The sequence below is a fragment of the Xenopus tropicalis genome, chromosome 9 (genome assembly GCF_000004195.4).
Source record: "Xenopus tropicalis strain Nigerian chromosome 9, UCB_Xtro_10.0, whole genome shotgun sequence".
NCBI classification, from domain to species: domain Eukaryota; kingdom Metazoa; phylum Chordata; class Amphibia; order Anura; family Pipidae; genus Xenopus; species Xenopus tropicalis.
In genome coordinates, this window is record NC_030685.2 from 20,133,831 (window position 1) to 20,153,307 (window position 19,477).

General features: G+C 41.5%; 1 protein-coding gene across 1 annotated transcript in view; it reads left to right on the plus strand.

Annotated features, from left to right (window-relative positions):
• Positions 1–19,477, plus strand: part of tnrc6a (trinucleotide repeat containing 6A) — a 46,503-nt gene that overhangs the window by 22,706 nt on the left and 4,320 nt on the right. The window contains exons 3-21 of the mRNA XM_031893835.1: positions 360–689; positions 6,398–8,950; positions 9,309–9,476; positions 9,669–9,847; positions 9,938–10,018; positions 10,420–10,471; positions 10,861–11,000; positions 11,890–12,036; positions 12,836–12,970; positions 14,373–14,492; positions 14,606–14,680; positions 14,787–14,985; positions 15,091–15,222; positions 15,509–15,667; positions 16,215–16,355; positions 16,467–16,574; positions 17,251–17,469; positions 17,921–17,991; positions 18,066–18,205. Of these exons, the coding sequence (XP_031749695.1) occupies positions 360–689; positions 6,398–8,950; positions 9,309–9,476; positions 9,669–9,847; positions 9,938–10,018; positions 10,420–10,471; positions 10,861–11,000; positions 11,890–12,036; positions 12,836–12,970; positions 14,373–14,492; positions 14,606–14,680; positions 14,787–14,985; positions 15,091–15,222; positions 15,509–15,667; positions 16,215–16,355; positions 16,467–16,574; positions 17,251–17,469; positions 17,921–17,991; positions 18,066–18,205 (5,149 nt within the window). The remainder of the gene's footprint in view (positions 1–359; positions 690–6,397; positions 8,951–9,308; positions 9,477–9,668; positions 9,848–9,937; positions 10,019–10,419; positions 10,472–10,860; positions 11,001–11,889; positions 12,037–12,835; positions 12,971–14,372; positions 14,493–14,605; positions 14,681–14,786; positions 14,986–15,090; positions 15,223–15,508; positions 15,668–16,214; positions 16,356–16,466; positions 16,575–17,250; positions 17,470–17,920; positions 17,992–18,065; positions 18,206–19,477) is intronic.

Genomic DNA, 19,477 nt, shown 5'->3' on the forward strand with positions numbered 1-19,477 from the left:
TGTAACATAATGGTTAACCACCCTTAGATTTGCCTGCAGACATGATTATCACACTGAACTGCACTGGTGCATATCCTTGGGAGATGGTTGCAAGGCTGTGGCTTTCTTGGGAAGCTTCCCATACTGGTCTCAGAGCAGGAACCTGAGCCATGGTCCAAAGTCCTTGTGCAGCACAGTGCTAATAACAATAGTAGTAAATAAATGAGTAAACGTAAATCATAAGCTTCCAGGTCTTGGTTATTGTTTTGGTGCAGCTTTATAATTATTGCTTACATGTTGCTATCATGGATTTGCATTTTTTTTTTTGGTAACATCTGTAACTAAAAGCTGTTTACGTTCTGTTTTTATTTGCTATGCAGTGCCAGATCAAATAATAAGCCAGCCTTCGTCTGTCAACCAGAATATCGGTATTTCCACAGCAACCAGCATTCAACATAATAATGCCAAGCGGCCCTCATCAATCAGTCCGCAGCAGCAGCAACCAGTGCCTCATTACCCTCTTTGTGAAATACCACCGCAGTTCCGACACCAGGAACAGAAGCATCTTGTGAAGTGTGGTCAGCAGTTACCTAGCATTGCAGCCAACCTGGGGTTAGCCACTAAAGTATTGAACAGATCCAGAAGCAGCACTGTGGTTTACCAGGAGGGACCCGTGACAGAAGTGCAGGGAAGTTCTAAAGAACATCCAGGTAAATGTTTGCCTTTGGGGAAGACATAGTAGAAAATCTAAATCTGTGGGGTTTTTTCAAGTGAGTGTATCTTAAGAGTTTGGGGTTTTTTTTGCAAGGTTCTGTAAAATCCAGGACCAGTGCCATTTTTTTTCATGCTTTCTGGGGGGCTACCAAACTTTCTCTTCCTCCAGATCCAGGCTGTCCCCACATTTTATCTTTGCATTGACACATCTAGAAAAATCAAGTTAGAAGGGCTGCACTGATTTCAATCTAAGTTAAATGTGATCAATGCAGCTCTATTTTAGTGAGATTACGGCATCAGGGTGAACCACTTTGAGTATTACCGGGACAGTAATATCGTTCAATTTCCCTAAACAGCATGTGTTTAAATAAACTGCGTTGGTTTCTCAAGCCATTTTGTTTAATATCTGAATAATGGGGATTAACTCCATGGATTGGTTTGTTTGTGTGCTGCTGTGATTAATCATAACCAGCTCAAGTTATCAAGAATTGCCCCCCCCCCTTTTTTTTTTTATAAACCATTTCCCTCGATTAAGCCAAAAAGTAATGTTTACTTGCTAAGATCCAAAGGTAATTAAAGGGGAAGGCATTTTGCGGAGATTTGTCAGCCCTGGCAAATCCATGCTACTGTGCTCAACATCTCCTAATGTGCCAGTACCCTTAAGGACCAGTAATGCCATAAAGTAAAAAAAAAAAAAAATTAATATAAAATTTTTTACATTTAAAATGTCTGCAAAAACATTTATTTGGCAACGTGTCCTATTATGTGAGAGGATTTTTTTCTGTAGTTCTGCAGAGAGCCATGGCACATGATTTTTATTTATCTTAGTAAAATTTGAAGCCAGTTGTATTGTACGCAGTGTATCTATTTTAACATGTGCCTGCCTCAAAGGCTACATACACAGCAGCTTATTTATATATACTTACATAGTAAGTTAGGTTGAAAAAAAGATGTACGTCCATCATGTTCAACCATAAGGAATTCCGCAACATCACAGCTCTCACAGTAAAAAATCCTTTCTGAATATTTAAATGGAACCTCCCTTCTTCTAAACTGAGTGGGTGCCCTCGTGTAAATGCACACAAAATGTATAAAATGAAAGATAGGGAGCCTTATACTTTCATTTTATACATTATTATATTGATATTTTGTTTACAACACTGTTTTATCTCCATGCAACCTGGATAAAGTCTGCAAAATTCCTCTACCCCCAAACAAATTGTCTAGAAGCAGTGTTCTAAGTGTAGTGTTTGTGAAATGAATGTCATTTTTGGTTGAGTAGAGGTAATGTAACCAGCATATACATTAGCTACAGTAGTAATACTTCATTTTTATTTTTTTCTGCTTCTCTGTAGGCATGCCCCCCATTCGGGATCTGGTCAGCCATTCCCCTAACCAGCTAGGTGAATTACTTTTTTTTTTTGGCCTTATCAGGCTGCACTGCTAGTTCTTGTGGGTGAAATGACTTATCTGGCTTTTCTGCACTGTGTGTTATGTACAAGGCTTTGGAACCCCCATCCCCTTATGCATCTATCTTCCCTCTGTCTACAGCTGCTGATACGCATGTAACTCTGGGTTTGCATCAGTAAATCTGCCTGTATTGTGTTTTGGCTTCGCATACCATTATTCTGAATTTTTACTTTTAAGCTTCAATTAAAAAAAGAGTTCAGGAAGTGCTGGTTAAGTCCCAGCCTGCAAGAGCAATAAAAAAAAGCATGATCAACATAATAAGTTTCAAAGTGCTTTTTCATGGATAATATATCATGAGCAAACATCAGATCCGCTTCTCTCCACCTGTTTAAAAACTGCAGGTGTAGAGAAGCATTTTATACACAATGTGTGCCCTTGCCCAATGGGGTAATTCATCTTTTAATGTACCATTTAGTATGACACAGTAATATTCTAAGACAATTTGCAGTTAGTTTAGATCAGGGGTGTCCAATATGTAGATTGCGTTCCACCAGTCGATCCCCCATGGATTCCTGGTGGACCGCGATCAAGCCGGGGATGCGGAAGTGCAGCGTGAATACGCATTCACACAGCGTCACGTACGTTCGCATTCACGCCGCACTTCCCCATTTACCAGTCAGTCAATCGCGGCCAAAAAAAGTCTGGCCACCCCTGGTTTAGATAGAATTTACACAGAATAGACTTGCATTTTATCTGCCTACAGATCCACCAGTGAAATGGCACCTATCACCCTAAAATTGCTTCCCCCACCAGAGGTGCAGGCTAATAGAGCCCTTGCTCCACTGGGGGGAAACAATAGGGAAAGCAATTTTAGGGTGATTGGTGTGTCTGTACTTCAAGCCCTCCTTCTGACCAAAAGAACTTGTCTGACCAGTAAACTAAAAGGTTACATGGGGTGCTGCTTCTTAGAGGAAATGTTACAGGAGTCCCGAAGATTAAACCCAACTAAATGGGCAAGTGAATGCCAGCATTAGCTCCCTGATTAAGGCAAGCTGTATTGTAGGTTATATATAAATATCCTACGAATTTGCTTCGCAGCCCAGTTGAGTGCCCACAGAACAGTTGCTATCATGGACAAATGTCTGTAGTGAGCAAGCTACTTTGTGTCAACCCAGCCTCCCAAGCTGACTTATGCCGGCCCCACTCTTCCATTCACTGGCCCATAGTTCGTGGATCATGTTCAACAAACTCACTTGGCCATTAACAATGTTGGTAGTCCACTCTCCAGTGTCCTTTAGTCTTTAAAGGAGAAGAGGAGGTATAATCTCTGTTGGGGTGTCAGTGTTAGGCACCTCCCAATGGTTATGTCTTACCTAAGACCCCAAGCCAGTGCCCCAGTTTGCTAAAATCTGCACTGGGCTTGGGTATAGGTTAGGAAAGCCAGGCCAGTAGCAAAGGATTCAGAGGAGATTAGTTGCTACCGCTAGAGAGGATTTATCGCAAAGCAACTAATCTCCTCTTGTGCCATTTCCCTTTTGGGCGATCTCCTACCAAAACCTGTGGCTACTATTAGTAGTCTACTTTGGCCGGGTGGGGGTTGGGGGACAGTATTTAATTGGCATTGCCATAGAGGAAGTTCCTAGATGATAATATCCATTTTAAGTGTGACTTTAATGTGTACTTGCTTTTATTGCCGGGCGTTAGAGTTCATTTGTGTTTTTTTGAAATCTCAAGCCAACACCATGTGGAATGAAAGTAATTTGGCATGGATACAAAGCACATTCTGACTAGAGCACTGGCCATATATTCACTCTGGCAGATACCAGGTGCAGGCCTTTCCATGTTTATTTAGCCAGACGCATCCCTCTTGAGTTTTATTCTTCTTTAGTTGCCTACGGCTACTGCCAGAGGGGGCCCGTCGGCTGATCCACTTGCTTCACTTTCCTCCTGTGTCAGACACACACAGCAGATTTTGGTGCGAAAACGCCCAAGTATGCATTTTTGTACCAAAATCTCTACTAATTAACGTAGGCAGAGAATCCGCCCCATCTGGCATTAGTCTTAAGGCTTTGAGTTCACATTACAGAAAGACCCTTTATCCACAAAACTGTAGGCCTTGAAAGTTCCATACCTGTATTTATTTTATTTAAAAAAAATTTTTAGTTTTCCCCTTGCCAGAGCTCAAGTTTTATCTGTAGTTTAGACTGCTTCCAGCACTCCAGCCCCGATCCCCACTGATTCTTGCCTAACGGGTGCTGTTTACAAAAGTGGCTTATTTTTACTCCATGATTTGGTGCGGTTGGAATTTGTGTTCTGTTAAATCCCATGAATAGCCGGCATGAGTGCATTTAGAAGACCCGTTGCTAGGAGCCGTTTTTAAATAAGCATGCTTGCCTGCAGAGTATTAAGGTTGTATTTGTTTGCCTTCTCAGATTTACTGAGCATGTATAGCAAGAAAATGGGATTTTTAAACTGCCTGTGTCAAAGTAAGATTAAGGACTGCTTTTCCCATGAGCTAAGAATTGCATGAGGTTTTGCACAGTTTTGGTAACGCTGCTTTTATATGTCAGAATGCCTCGGGTTTTAATGGCACAAAATCACATTCTACTTGTACTATATGTATATTGTCTAGCTTTACCTGCTAGTTTTATTGATAAAACCAAATTGTGATTGTGCAGTTTGTTCAGTGCTTTAGCTGTCTACAGGGCTATTTGCCCAGGGCCCACCATTATTCATTGCAGTTGCAATAACTTAAAGGAGAAATAAGCCCTATAAACAAATATGGATAGAAGTGTTGTTTTATATACTGAACTTCATACTTCAGTCTAAAGGCCTGGATTTTAAGTTTTAAAATCTCTTAACAGTAATAACCAGGCCTTTAAAGTTGTGCACAGGGGGTCACTGTAGTTAGGCGTGTCAGTGGCACTGCACATGCTCAGTGTGCTTTGGGACAGCTGCTGAGAAGATAAGCTTAGGGGTCATTAAGCAGAAAATGAGGTTCGTCTGTCACAGATGCTGGCGCTACAGGGCTGATTATTAAAAGTTGGTGCAAATTGCACTGAGCTGCCATATAATGACAATTAAATTGCTATCAGTCTTGTAACTTGTATAGTCAATAATTTAAGCTGCAAGTTGTTCCCTAAGTTCAGGTACTGTATGTAACCGCATCACAGAACATGGGGAAATAATATAGGGAGCTCCTGGGGGCATATATAGAGTAGGGATGCACCGAATCCACTGTTTTGGATTTGGCCAACCGCTGAATCCTTTGTAAAGTATTCGGCAGAATACCGCATCAAATGCTTATTAGCATGCTAATTAGGTTTTAGAAGGGTTAAATGTCTGAAAATTTTGGAAAAATTTACGTGACAAAAAGTCACGTGATTTTTAAAATTCGTATTCGGTTTGCTCAGGACCATGGATTCGGTCAAATTCGAATCCTGACAAACAAGGCCGAATCTTGGCCGAATCCTGGATTTGCTGCATCCCTAATATGGAGACACAGATCTCCCCTGCTAAAGGACTTTGGTAGCCTTGGGCTGGTACCAAATCTTAAATTATAATGTGCAGCATTCTTGGCCTACTTCATTTTTTTTGTCTTAGTTTTAGTTCTTCTAAGGATGCACCAAATCCATAATCTTTGTGATCGACTGAATCCCAAATCCTTCAGGTTTCCCCTGAAATAACTAGCCCTTTCTTTTCAGTCATCTTGCATAGCTCTGCAATGTAGCTTTGTTTCTGAGGAATATTTTATATACTTCCATAACACTGAAATGCTGCTCACCTTTACAATGGATAAGACTGTTGGCAATGGTGCGAGAAGTTTTTCCATTTCCTGTCAAGCAAGCCAATCAAACGGTTTAATGATTACAGGGGTCAGAAGCTTACCCTTGCAGTTATACAGGCTAGTGAGAACAGACTACAGGTTGATTTGTTTGCCCCCAAGATCTGCTGTATAAGGAGCTCCTGGTGGCTTCTCTAGGTTGCTTTACACAGCATATATTTAATCCCTGTTGACTGAACCAAAATGTCTTGACAGTATATAAATGTAAATATATGGGTTTCATATTTTGAAAAATGTTGTCATACTGTTTGCAGCTGCTAGGGCAAAATTTGTGTTTGCCTTGTTTCTAATTTACTGCTTTTATTTTGGTCTCATTGTCCCTTAAATCTTGAGCTCTTTGGTGGCTGGGTATCTTTATTAATTTGAAAAATGTTAACATTGACTAATATTTAAAATACATTCAGCAGTTTTAAACAAAGATCTAATATTTTTTTCCCCTTCTTCCCTTAGAGCTCAATCATGGTAGCCTAGGCTCTCACTATGAAAACACCCACTGGGGGCCGGTCTCTTCCAATGGTGATTCTAGCACTACCTGGGAAAAAGTCATTGTAGACGGCACAGAAAAAGTGTGGCCATCGATCACAGGCACTAGCTCCGAGTTGACCTCAGAATGTATGGATATTGACTCTTCCCCCAGCTCTGGGGCAGGAAAGAGCCACCTAGTGCCGTTTGGGGATACCACAGAGGAAATGGATACTATGAGAAATGGCATTGGACATAGTTCTCAGAGCAAACTTTTGGTTGGCAACAACAGCAATAATGCAGGCAATGGAAGTATTAATGGGCCGTGGGCCGTGACCCATGGAACTGTAATAAGCACATGTCAAGATGGCCCCGATAGCAATTCAGATAGTAGGCACAACAGGATTAATGCTTGGGGCACCGTGAATACTTCAGTGAACGGAGTTCTAAATCCAAGCACTTTGAATATGAATGGCAACCATGGTGCCTGGCCCATTTTGGATAGCAATGGACATGCCCTTAAAGGGTCAAATAATTCTGGCACAAATGTTCCAAGCAGTACTATAGGTCAGGTGTCTAACAATCGGAGTATTAACCCTAAAATGGGCAGCTCAGCCCCTGGCTCCTGGGGAAATCTTCAGGAGAATGGGGATCCTGAACTCAGTGGAACACGGAAGGCTTCTTTTAGTGGGCGACCTCAAAACCTTAACACTGAAATGACTGGACCAAATAACACTACTAACTTTATGACCTCTAGTTTACCAAACTCTGCTGGCTTATTGCAGACAAATGAACTCCCTAATTCTACAGGGCATGGGGCTTGGAGTGTGAGCAATATGAATCATTCTCCTCTTCACACCCCTTCAGTTACAAATGGCACTTCCATTCCTCACCTAAGTAACGGTGAGGAAAAAAACAGCGGATCATACGGTACTACATGGGGTACTTCCGGCTCCTCTTATTCTGGAGATAAGATTTCAGTCCCTAAAGGGCAAGCTAATGGTGACACTGTGAATGCGACTATAATGCAGCCAGGCCTATATGGGCCCAATGGCCCAAACAATAAAATAAACGGGAATAAAGGAGGATTGTGGGAGTCAGGGACTGTAAACTCCCAAAATATGCATTGGGGAAGTGGAAATGCAGGAACTTCTGGTGGAAGTCAACGAGGATGGGGAAACGCAGCACAAAACACTGGCACTAATCTTTCAAATGGTGGTTGGAACAAATTGCCTAACAATCAGCATTCCAATGAGGGGGAAAACAAAGAAAATGGTAGGAAAACGTCAAATACGTGGAAGTCTGCTGAGGAAGAGAATGCAGGGCAAATTTCAGCAGGATCCAAAGGCATTGAGGCAAATGTATGGGCCAAAACTACAGGTACGGGGGAAAGTGAAGGTAGTGTAGACAGCACTGGAAGTCAGAGTGAATATGGGACCGGACACGGGCTTCAGGAAATAAGGAAGACGGACCAGCAAACTTTACTCCAAAGTATTGTAAATAAAGGCGACCTAGATCCACGGGTCTTGTGCAACACTGGCTGGGGACAGATTCCAATTAAACAGAACACTGCCTGGGACACTGATGCTGCTTCGTCTCTGAGCAACAGAAAAACTGACAATGGAACAGAAGCTTGGGGATGCTCTGTATCAAAGACTTCTAACTCAGGGGGATGGGTGGATAAGCCCAACCCTAACAGCAATGATACCTCATCAGTATCTGGGTGGGGAGATCCAAAGTCTGCTACAGGGTGGGGTGATGCCAAAGGCGCAGTAAGCCAAGGGGAATGGGAAGATCAATTTGCTGCTACTACTGGAATGGTCAAGAGCAATCAATCATGGGGGAATAATAAAGAGGACAAATCCAATTGGAATGATGCACAAAAGGTCAAACAGGGGTGGGGGTCACACAGTGGTGACAGCTGGGGAGAGAATTCAAAGAGTAATCACTGGGGAACAGCAAAGTCAAGTTCTAGCAGCGACAGCGAGAGATCTGTATCTGGTTGGAGTGAGCCTAGTCGTTCCAACTCCTGGGGAAGCGGAAATCAAAATAATGCATCAAGCTGGGCTGAACCCTCCAAGTCAACTTCAGCTCAAGGGTGGGGTGAGCCAAAAAAGCCTAACCAGGGGAATGGGGATGTTTCCAAATGTGGCCCGAACCACATGGAGAGCGAACATCTGCAAGCAAGCTCTGCAGAATGGAACAAAAAGCAAGAAAGTGGGTCATGGGGGGCACAGCCAGCCACCAATAAGTCTTCTGGGTGGTCGGGTGGATCACTGTCAACTCCAACAAAGGAAGATGAGCCAACTGGTTGGCAAGAGCCATCACCAGAATCCGTACGGCGCAAAATGGAAATTGATGATGGGACTGCAGCCTGGGGTGATCCCAACCAATACAAATTCAAGAATGTGAACATGTGGGATAAAAATACATCTAAAAACATGAGTGCTGAGGAACACCAAGGCCAGGTTTATGCATTGCCCCCAACTTCAAGTACTATGCCAAATAAGGAAAGCAGCAGCAGCAACAGCAACAGCTCTGGTAAGATTTATTTATTTTAATATCTAACATCTGCGTGGGGCTTAACATACACAGAACTGTCTCTGCCCCCATATGTTAGAATATTCATGTAAGAACAGTGTGTATTTTGTATTTGATACTTTGGGCACTGAAAATAAAATTCATCTGTTGGGGTTGTTCTGTGAATATCATATATTCTTAGCTGTTAAATTTAGTCTTGCTCCTAATCATTTGGGTCACCTTTTTGTCTGAACATTTTCTATGCTAATATCTGCTTTTTAGTTTGGCCAAATAGTAAAGGAGTAAATGATGGGGCACTTTTCCTTAAACTTGAAAGTTGCCTATTTCGTTATTCATCTCTCTTTCTTTATTGTACTAGGCTGGGGTGAAACGTGGTCAGAAAGCAGAGCTCCTGTTGTGGATAATGGTACTGCAGCATGGGGTAAACCTGTGGAATCTAGTGGTGGTTGGGGTAATCGCAGCACCAACGGTGTGACATCGGGTTGGAACCACACTCCCATTGGCCAACAAGCTCCTGGAAAACCTGGTATGTTATTTGTTTTGTTACCCTTTTTGCTTAAAGTAGATAGTTTTCAAACATGTTCTAAGGGGGTTCAGTGATTTCTTATGGATTTGTAAAGTGAAATTATCCCCCCCCATATTTTGGTGTAGTGTGATTCCTTGCAATGTTAAGCACCTGCAGCTTCTAAAGAATTATGGTTTCTTGCTTCCTGTCTAGGTCCCAAATCTATGCAAGATAGTGGCTGGTGTGGTGATGATACGTCCGGGCCCGGGAGCAGACATGGTAGTTGGGGTGAGGATGAAGATGTGGAAATTGGGATGTGGACCAGCGGTTCATCACAGGAGACCAACCAATCAGTTAACTGGCCGCCTTATATGAAGAAAATGCCTACAAAGGTAAGTTTGTGTTTTGGTTTAAAATCTCTTCTAGGCTGTGGTTATTATTAATGGCTTACAGATGTGTGTGTTCTATGTGTTATTCTTCAGGGACCCTTAAAGAATGGAAATAAGCAAGAGGAGAACTGGATGAATCCATTTGTAAAACAATTCAGCAATCTGGGATTTTCAGTGAGTGTGAAATACCAATTATATGTGTTTACACAAAAAACTCCACATTGTCTCTTTTGAAACTGTGGCTTCTACAGGAATGTTGTCACAGCTGTCATTTTGTAATCGGCAAACAAATATGGGTCTTAAAGGAGTCTCAGGCTGAAACAATTATGAAAACCACCGCATTATATTGTTTTTAATACTTATTTTATTTTCACATTTGATAAGAGTTGTAAGTCCATGTTGCATGTACTTTTACTTGATGTTCGCGTTTTAGTGAGGTGTAGGGCTTCATCCTTGGATCCAAGGTCACAGTATAAAGCTGATTACAAGCCATAGAGATAGGTTAAATATAGGAGCATGGTGTGGTAATGGTAAATTAAAAATGTCAGTGGTCTAATTGTACATTTATATTACAGAGAGAGTCACCGGAGGACTCCTTGCAGAGCAATAAGATGGAGCTGTCTGGAGGTATGTCCTGTCCTTGAAATTCTGACTTTGCAGCCAAGGTAGCTGGCAGTTTCACATCCATTTCATACTTACAATATCTGCAAAATACCCAATCCGACTTTGAAGGTGGAAAGGCATTTCGGAGCAGTTAGTCTATAGCGATAGCAGAGATCTGACGCAGCAGACTTACTCGCTCTGTTGGCCATCAGCCTAACAGAAAAGAAATTATAAGCAGTTATGTGGGGGATATGCATGAATTGGCACGCCCTCAGTGATTTATCATTCCTTCTCCTTTAAAATATGTTCCATATTGAACATATACTTGTTTTAATCTAAGGTTAAGGATGTTTAGTAAAACCTGATAATGGCATTCATTTTAGCACTCTTTCACTAATAATTGTTCTGTACAGGGATTTTGCCCGACAAACGGATGGAAATGGACAAATCCGGCCTTGGCATAGGGGATTACAGTCGTGTGATTGGCAAAGTTCCAGGTCCTCGGCACCATCCTAAAGAGTCTTCCATGGATTTCAATGCTTACTTTGATAAGGTAAGTTATACGTTTGCAGGCGATTCTGTGCAAAAGATAGATTCATGTTTGCTGCTGTTTGCAGTGGCTGCCTTTTGTAATTATAGACTGTTGGAAATCAGGCAAGGATTTTGTAGATATTATTGCTCTACCAGATTTCAACCACCTGTATGTTTAATCCTATGCGGAGAACCTGATTTAAATGGGGGCACTATCACTATTTAAAGGGGCGCCACCTGTTGGTCAGTTTTGTAACTGATCCATTCCAGAGAATGTGTGGTGAGAGGGAACTGTCCTGATGTTACTCTTTTCAGGAAAGACATGAAATGTTATTTGAGGTTTCTGAAGCCTTTCAGACAAAAGCAACAACGGAATAGTCCTCTTTATTTCACCTGACACCAAATTAGCCAGGAAAACTGACCACCAGCAGGTGACACTGTTGGTTCCCAATTAATTTATTTTTAAGGTTTGCATTGAAATAGGGCATATTGCATACTTATTTCAGGTGTCGGGGTCACTCTTCCACCTTGCTGTATTAGAAAACAATTCCTGTATTTTTGTTTTACTTCAGTACTTTCTATATAGATTGGACAGTGATAATTGGTTTAATTATAAATTAACTCTAATATATACGTTAGGTAATTTTGTGATACTGACCCTTAAAAACCATGTTGCTTAGGGCAAACAAAGGGTGGTTACAGATGATTAGTAGACATGGTTGTTACTGCTCTGGTGGTGGAATATTTTTTAACTTTGCTTTGCACATTCTGCTGACTGTGTTCTGCTTTTCTCTCTCTCTTGCAATCATCCTGAATGCTTTTGTGCTTCGCCCCTTGGATCCTGCCTTCATCACATTCACCCTTCTCTACTGTTCTGGGCACTTGTGCTTTCTTTATATGACCACCATCAGGATGGTATTGTATCAGAAGAGCCGCAAAGCATGCAGTTTATTTCCAATCAGAACACGAAGCTTCCCCCTTTGAATAGTGCACTATCTTCTCAGTCCCTCAGCTCTTTCCCAGGGCTGGGAATGCCAAACGTCAATTCTGTGAGACAGGTGAGTCTTTCAAATCAGGCCACAACTTTAGGAATTGGTCCGTCAAAGTTATAGAACCACTGTATAAGTCAAGAGTTGTGTGTTCTTTAATCCAATGCAAAATGACTCATAGGAATTGCACAGTATTACTGTGCATAATATTTACTAACAGGACTGGTACAGGATCCTTTATCCAGAAAGCTCAGGACCTGGGGTTCTGGATAAGGGGTCACCATGGATCACCATATCTTAAATTTCCTAAAAACTAATTTAAACATTAAGTAAACCCAATAGGATTATTTTTCCACAGTAAGCATTCATTTTCTTTATTGGGATCAAGCACAATGTAGTGTTAATAATAATAATTAATAATAATAATAAAAATAATAATATTATTTTTAGGGTAACCATTTTTATAAATCTGAATTATTTGCATTGTAATGAGAGATGGCTTTTCTGTAATTCAGAGCTTTCTGGTTAACGGTTTTCTGAATAACTAATCACATACTTCTGTCTGACTTTTAATTGCTGCGGTGACATATATAAACCATACCTTTTTTTTCAGCTCTTCTTGTCAATTTGTTTATTAATCCTCAAAAAAAAAAATAATTACCTGTTGGCAGGAACAAATGAGATTACAGAATAGAGTGGCCTTTTACTTTGTGGCTGTTAGCTCTCGAGCCAGGTAGAGCTTCATGCTTGTCGGCTTCTCTTAGCACATATGGGACTTCTTTTCTTTGAACATGTTTGTTCTTATGTACAAGTGTCTCCGTAAAATGTGCTTGTGTGCTTAATTTGTATGTATTTTCCCCTCCCACAGAATGGCAATCCCAGTATGTTTGGTGTTGGCAATGCAGCACAAGCCAGGGGCGCACAGCAGCCTCCAGCACAATCTCTTAACTCATCTCAGCCTAACCTTCGTGCGCAAGTGCCTCCTCCCATTATACCCCCTCAGGTTTGTTGCTACTTTTGCATACGCTTGTCTTATAATGCATGTTACATAGGTACATTGTAATCACTTATGCATGGCCAAGCAGTGTATTGGCAGGGATTTGTATTGTCTGCCTTTTAATGGCATCCCTTAAATCTCATCTGTGGCCTCTAATGAAAATATAGCAGTTGACTTTATTAATTAGATTTGTATGGCTTCATCCCTATCTGTTTTGCTTTAATCTATGGAAAGGGTAGTGCTAACAGCAGGAATTGCTGGGTCTATGGAAATTGGGCAACAAGCGATGATGTATGGCTAATAAAAAAAAAAAAAAAAAAAAAAAAAAATATATATATATATATATATATATATATATATATATATATATATATATATATATATAAGGTGGAAATTGCTTTTAATACCTCCTTATAAAAGCATTGCAGAGCAGTGACCCCTAGTGGTAGATCAGTAGGATTTTGATGAATGTGGATTTGTGTAGTTTTCATATGGTCATAAGTCTAATTCCAGCTGACTGACAGGAGCATAATTCAGTGCTGACTTGCCCCTTTTGCCAAGTCAGGTTTTTTACTCTGCTGCTTCTGGATCTCTCGGGCGATAGGAGTGCAAGCATCAAAAGCACACACTTCGTGCTGCTCTTCTAGCAATTAGAATTTGTAGCTAGGGTCCAGGTCTGCCCAGCATGTTAATGTGACAAGTACCCTTGTATGGTTGAGCAGAGCTAATGAGGATCTTTGCTTGAATGACATAATCTATCTGCACCTTCACTGCATTGCAGTTTACTTGCTCTCCCTCCACTATGTAGGCTTGGTTCCTTCCTTCTCTTCTTTATAAAATGCATCACTAATTTTGTCAGCTTTACTGCCTTCCAGTGCCTTATCCTCTCAGAAGCTCCACTTTCTCTAGCATTATCCCTAGTTAAAATATATACACCACTTCAATTTAAATACTATAAGGATCCCTTATATGGAACATTGGAACTACAATACTGTTGTGGACTTTTCTGATACATTGAACCAGTGCCTGCCTCTCTTCTCTTCGCATGTGTGTGAGATGACTTTCCTGGATAGCAGTGTTTTCTTATACATCCATCTGCTGTTGTAATGTTTGGTTGTATTTGTTTAAGGTGTCTGCAATGGTCCTCTAAACTGATATAAGGATACTTTCCCCTTTATATGACATTATATGAGAGGGGCTTTGTACAAAAGAAATCACTTGTTACAGCAAAGCAAACAATTTTAGTAAAGTTTGGCCAAAAGAATTAGTTGTCAAGGAACAATATGGCACACCATACATAAAACCTATAAATGTAAATTCAGCACCTTCTGTATGTATGTTTTTGTTTTTACGCACTTGTTTCCATAGCTCATGTCCACTTTGACACAATTTTTATTTTCTTTATCAGGTTCCTCCTTCTTTACTGAAGTATCCGCCAGCCAATGGTGGTCTGAACCCCCTTTTTGGCCCCCAGCACGTAGCCATGTTGAACCAGCTTTCCCAATTAAACCAGCTTTCCCAGCTGCAAGTAAGTTGGACTAATCGGTCCCCATCCCCTTGTACAAAGACCGTTTCAGGAGCTGTGTGGTCTTCATTCACCCTTTCTCCATGTTTGTAACTGGCCACTTTTTCTTCCCGCAGAGGTTATTGAATCAGCAGCAGAAGATTCAGAACCAGAGGGGGGTGCCTTCAGGAGGTCGCCAACAACATGAGCAGGTATTTCAATGTTAAACGAATCTTAGTGTTTGTAATGTGACAGCTGCATTAGTGGGGTTTTTATGGTTTTGTCTTTTTCTAAATATTTTGTTTTTGATCTTTCAAGGCCCGGTCTCTTGGTACGCAGCAGCCGGCACGTCAGCTTGATCCCAACCTGCTGATGAAGCAGAGCATTTCTCAATCACAGCAGCAAATGCTTCACCAGCCTCCCATGAAATCCTTTCTGGAGAATGTGCTGCCCCACTCTGCCCCTGAGCTACCAAAAGTCCCTTCACCAATCAGTTCTTTTGGTGGCTTCCCTTCAGGTTAGTGATGGTTTTTATTTTATACATGGTTTTTGTGCAACTGCTTTATTATAACAACTGTTCCTTTAAACAGCATTAAATCAAGGAAATCTGTCTCCTTTTCAGGCTTGAACTCAAATTCGAATGTAAATATGGATCTCGGAGTTGTAAAGGAGCCACAGTCACGACTGAGGAAGTGGACAACAGTTGACAGCATGTCTTCTAATACTTCTCTGGATCAAAATTCCAGTAACCATGGTAAAATTTGAATGCATGCTAGTTTGTGTTTACCTTAAAGAGAGATTATCCTTATAAAGAAGTTTGTAACCCATGGAAATTCCATGGGTTCTCTAGTCCTGACTCATGAAACTGTGTAGCAGAAGTCAGTTCTATTGCAGGTTTGTTAATCAGTCATCCTTTGTCTCTAATTATGCAAACTCTGTAGCGGCATCCAGATGTTTTTCCAAAATCTGACACAGAGCAGATATTCCCTGCCTCGACCATTACAGTAATAATCTTGTGTGTTTGCAATTTCTTGCCCTAGGTGCTATTTCAAGTGGTTTCAGGCTTGAAGATTCTCCTTTTGGTTCTTATGACTTTATGAACAGCAGTAACTCTCCATCCAGCCCTCCAGGATCTATTGGGGATGGCTGGCCTAGTGCCAAATCGCCAAATGGCTCCAGCAGTGTCAACTGGCCCCCTGGTAAGCAAAACCCCTGATATTAACTTCATTTTTGTTTGAGTTCCGTGGTCTACAGCTGTAGCTCTTTACACTGTTCTGTGTAGAAAGACTTAAGGCAGTCTGAAATGTTGCATTTGTCTAGAGGCTCTTGCAGCGTTGTAATAGACTTTTTAGCATATATTGTGGTGGATGGTGCTCTGCTTCTGGACTTGTAAAATATGAAAACAAGTCATTAGGAAAACATTTTCAAATCGGCAAGTTCTGGCCATACACTGTAGGGTTGAATGTTATGGCAGCCTTATGCCCGAAAGGTATCTGCCCAGTTTTCAGCAGATTGGGCAGGCTGTCATAGGGCACCATGCTTGGATGGGTAAGCTTCTGGTTTGCTTTGATGGGCTGGGTTGGCAGCGTTTTTGGGCCCTTGTGTGGTCACCATTATCCTCAGGGATGTCCCTAAAGAAGTCCTGCCGTTTTTTTTTTAACAATATAGACCTACGTTTTTGGATTGTGCATATAACAACCTGTTTCAGTAGGATTTTTTTAAAGTTTTACCGTCTGATATTTTTAGAATTCCGTCCGGGTGAGCCATGGAAAGGATATCCAAACATTGACCCAGAAACTGACCCTTATGTCACTCCTGGCAGTGTCATCAACAATTTGTCAATTAATACTGTGCGGGGTGTTGACCACCTCAGGGACAGAAACAGTGGTATGTATCTCTGAATTCTGCAGCTGGGTTTTGTTTTTGCCAAAGCCCTCCCTTGCTCTCAGGGTCACTTCTATAAAAATTAATGCACACAATTAATATTGTGCTTTTTAGGGTCATCCTCATCTTTGAACACCACGCTGCCTTCAACTAGTGCCTGGTCCTCCATTCGTGCCTCCAACTACAGTGTCTCCCACAGCAGTACAGCACAAAGCACTTCAGGTAAGATGTCCGAGTACTTTCTATGCCGTTTGAATTGCTGCCTGTGTGCATGAAAACAATCCCAGAAACACCTGCTGCTATACCCCCAGAATGAACAGTTTATATTATGTTAAGTGGCCTATTAAAGAATCTTCCCAAACTGGAATAAATATCAGTAAATTTTGGCCTTTTACATCTTTTCCCCTGAGCCGCCATTTAGTGATGGGCTGAGTGCTCCCTCAGAGATCAGCTGACAGGAAATAATGCAGCTCTAACTTTAACAGGAAGTAATTTTGAAGCAAAAGGCAGAACTCTGTCCATTCATTGGCTGATGTGGCCTAGCATGTATGTGTGCCTTGGCTTGTTTATGTGCACTGTGAATCCTATGATCCCAGGGGGCGGCCCTTAGTACTTAAAATGGCAAGTTTCTATTTAGGATTACCCAATAGCACACACTACTAAAGTATATTTTTATGAAAATGATTTATTTAGCTGAAGCAGGGTTTTACATATGAGCTTGTTTATGCAGTGTATTTTTATAGACCTACACTGTTTGGGGGGTATAGTTTCCTTTAATGAAAACACTTCTGATTTATCTGGGAAACCTGCAGGGCCTTTGTTTTCCATATCAATCAGAGCACAGGCCCTGACAGGTTTAGTAACACATAGTATATCACATTCTTATTTCTCTTTACAGTAAGAAACAGTGACCCCAAACCTGCTTGGTCTCCTGGTTCCGTCGCTAACACTTCTCTGGCTCATGAACTGTGGAAAGTCCCTTTGCCATCTAAAAACATCAGTGCTCCGTCCAGGCCTCCCCCAGGGCTGACTGGTCAGAAGCCACCTTTATCCACCTGGGATACCAACTCCCTGCGTCTTGGTGGGTGGGGAAGTTCTGACTCAAGATACACACCAGGCAAGTGCCCCTCGCTTAGTACCTGCTGATACATGCATTGTTCAGTGAAATGCCCATCCTGGCTTCAATTCCTGATAGTGTGTTCCCCCTGCCACCTGTGTGCATTATGATCTTTTCTGACTGACTAGTCCTTCAGTGACAGATTTCTGTAGCCTTTGCTATCTTGTAGGAGAATAGCACTGTTACAATGTGATAAGAAAAGTGATGACCATGGCCTCTTTATAGAAACTAGGTAACAGGGAGATGTTAAATGTACAGACACAATTTTAAGCCGCATATTGATAATACATGTAAGCATCCATAGTGATTTCTTTCTGTGCTGCTTGCTCTGGTAATTCTTTTTCCTTTCTGCACCTGTTTCATTACTGATCTACCAGTGGTATAAGAAATACATTCATGCACCAGAACCTTGCTCCGGTTGGTTCTAACTCTATACTTGTGTCCTTGCTAGGTTCTACCTGGAGTGAAAACAGCTCAGGGAGAATAACAAATTGGCTCGTTCTGAAAAACCTAACACCTCAGGTCAGTGGGGTTTTGTACTATATAGGTTTCATGTACTCCTGGCAGGCTGTGTTCTAACTCAAGTTCTCTTGCAGATTGATGGCTCTACTCTGCGTACTTTGTGCATGCAGCATGGGCCTTTGATAACATTCCACCTGAACCTGCCCCATGGTACTGCTCTTGTCCGTTACAGTTCCAAGGAAGAGGTAGTGAAGGCACAAAAGTCTCTGCACATGTAAGTTTGTTGTGTAATACTGTACGAAATTCACTAGCACATTCTCATGGATTATATTGTAACAATAATTCACTTCTAACTCCATAGTTCAGATGTTGGCACTAATGTCTTTTTGCCAAACTGCAACTTCCCTTAGGGGAAAGGGTAAGCCAGGACCAATGGTGCAACCCTGCAACTGATCCAATAGTGGCTGATGTGTTAGGCTCACTTGGTTGGCTGGGTTCCCAATAAGAATAGCTTTGATTTGCCTATGCACATTCTACCTCATCTAGTTGATCTGATCTTTCAGATCTACAGATTGGTCACATTGGGATACATTTGCAGTACTGTCATTGGCCCACTGTATTTTCCACCTGGCTAATTCAAAACGGAGTCCAAAAGTGAATCTGCTGGACAAAAGTAATAATTTATGTCCCATACAAGGAAACTAAAAACTAGGTGCGAAGGGGTTAACACGTTACCAAGATGTCTGTGTGTTGGTTTAGCAACCAAAGTGAAACGGCCATCCACTCCAGTTCAATTGAGGGAAATACAAATTAGCAGTTTGTGTCATCAGTGAGCATTGGGAGCCCCATAGAGGCTTAGTACTTTAAAAATGCACTTTGTGATCCGCCCACTATCTCTCTTCAAATTACATATCTAGGCGTTTAAATTACTCTTCAATCATTTTATGATACCAATATCCTTACATTGATTACTTTATTTTTTTAATTTATTTTGAAATTGAACTCTTGGCAAGTGCTTCCAGGCCAGTGGGCAGGACACAGCTCATTGGAATATTTGTCCAACCCAAACTTATGTACACTTTGGCTTGTTCCACTTCAAATGCCACAGTCCTTCAAAATTCACACCCTTCTTAAAAATGTTATTGGGGATAAGGCGCAAAATGCATCCAGGGGGGCAGGGCGGGGGCCTGGCTGCATCCGGACCCGGGGATGACTAGTTACGTTACTGACGAGGCATTAGTGTACTTGCCTTGCAACACCTCCAAACACCTGAGGGTGAGGTTAGCTGGCACTTCTTTCTTCCACTCTTTGTACCCAGCACTCCAGATTCCCCAGGTTAATCTGATGGTTCTAGATGGCCCCTTTTCAGCTCTATATTATAAATTAATAGTACTTTGATCCCTATACATCTCTTACAAAAAAGGCACATAAGACACCTGATGTCCTCTGTTTGCATTTCAAGGGACTTTTTCTCACAAACTCTCGGGCGACTAATCTCCCCGTGTGCCAGAGCTTTAAAGTTCAGGTTGGGCTGGTAGATAGATGT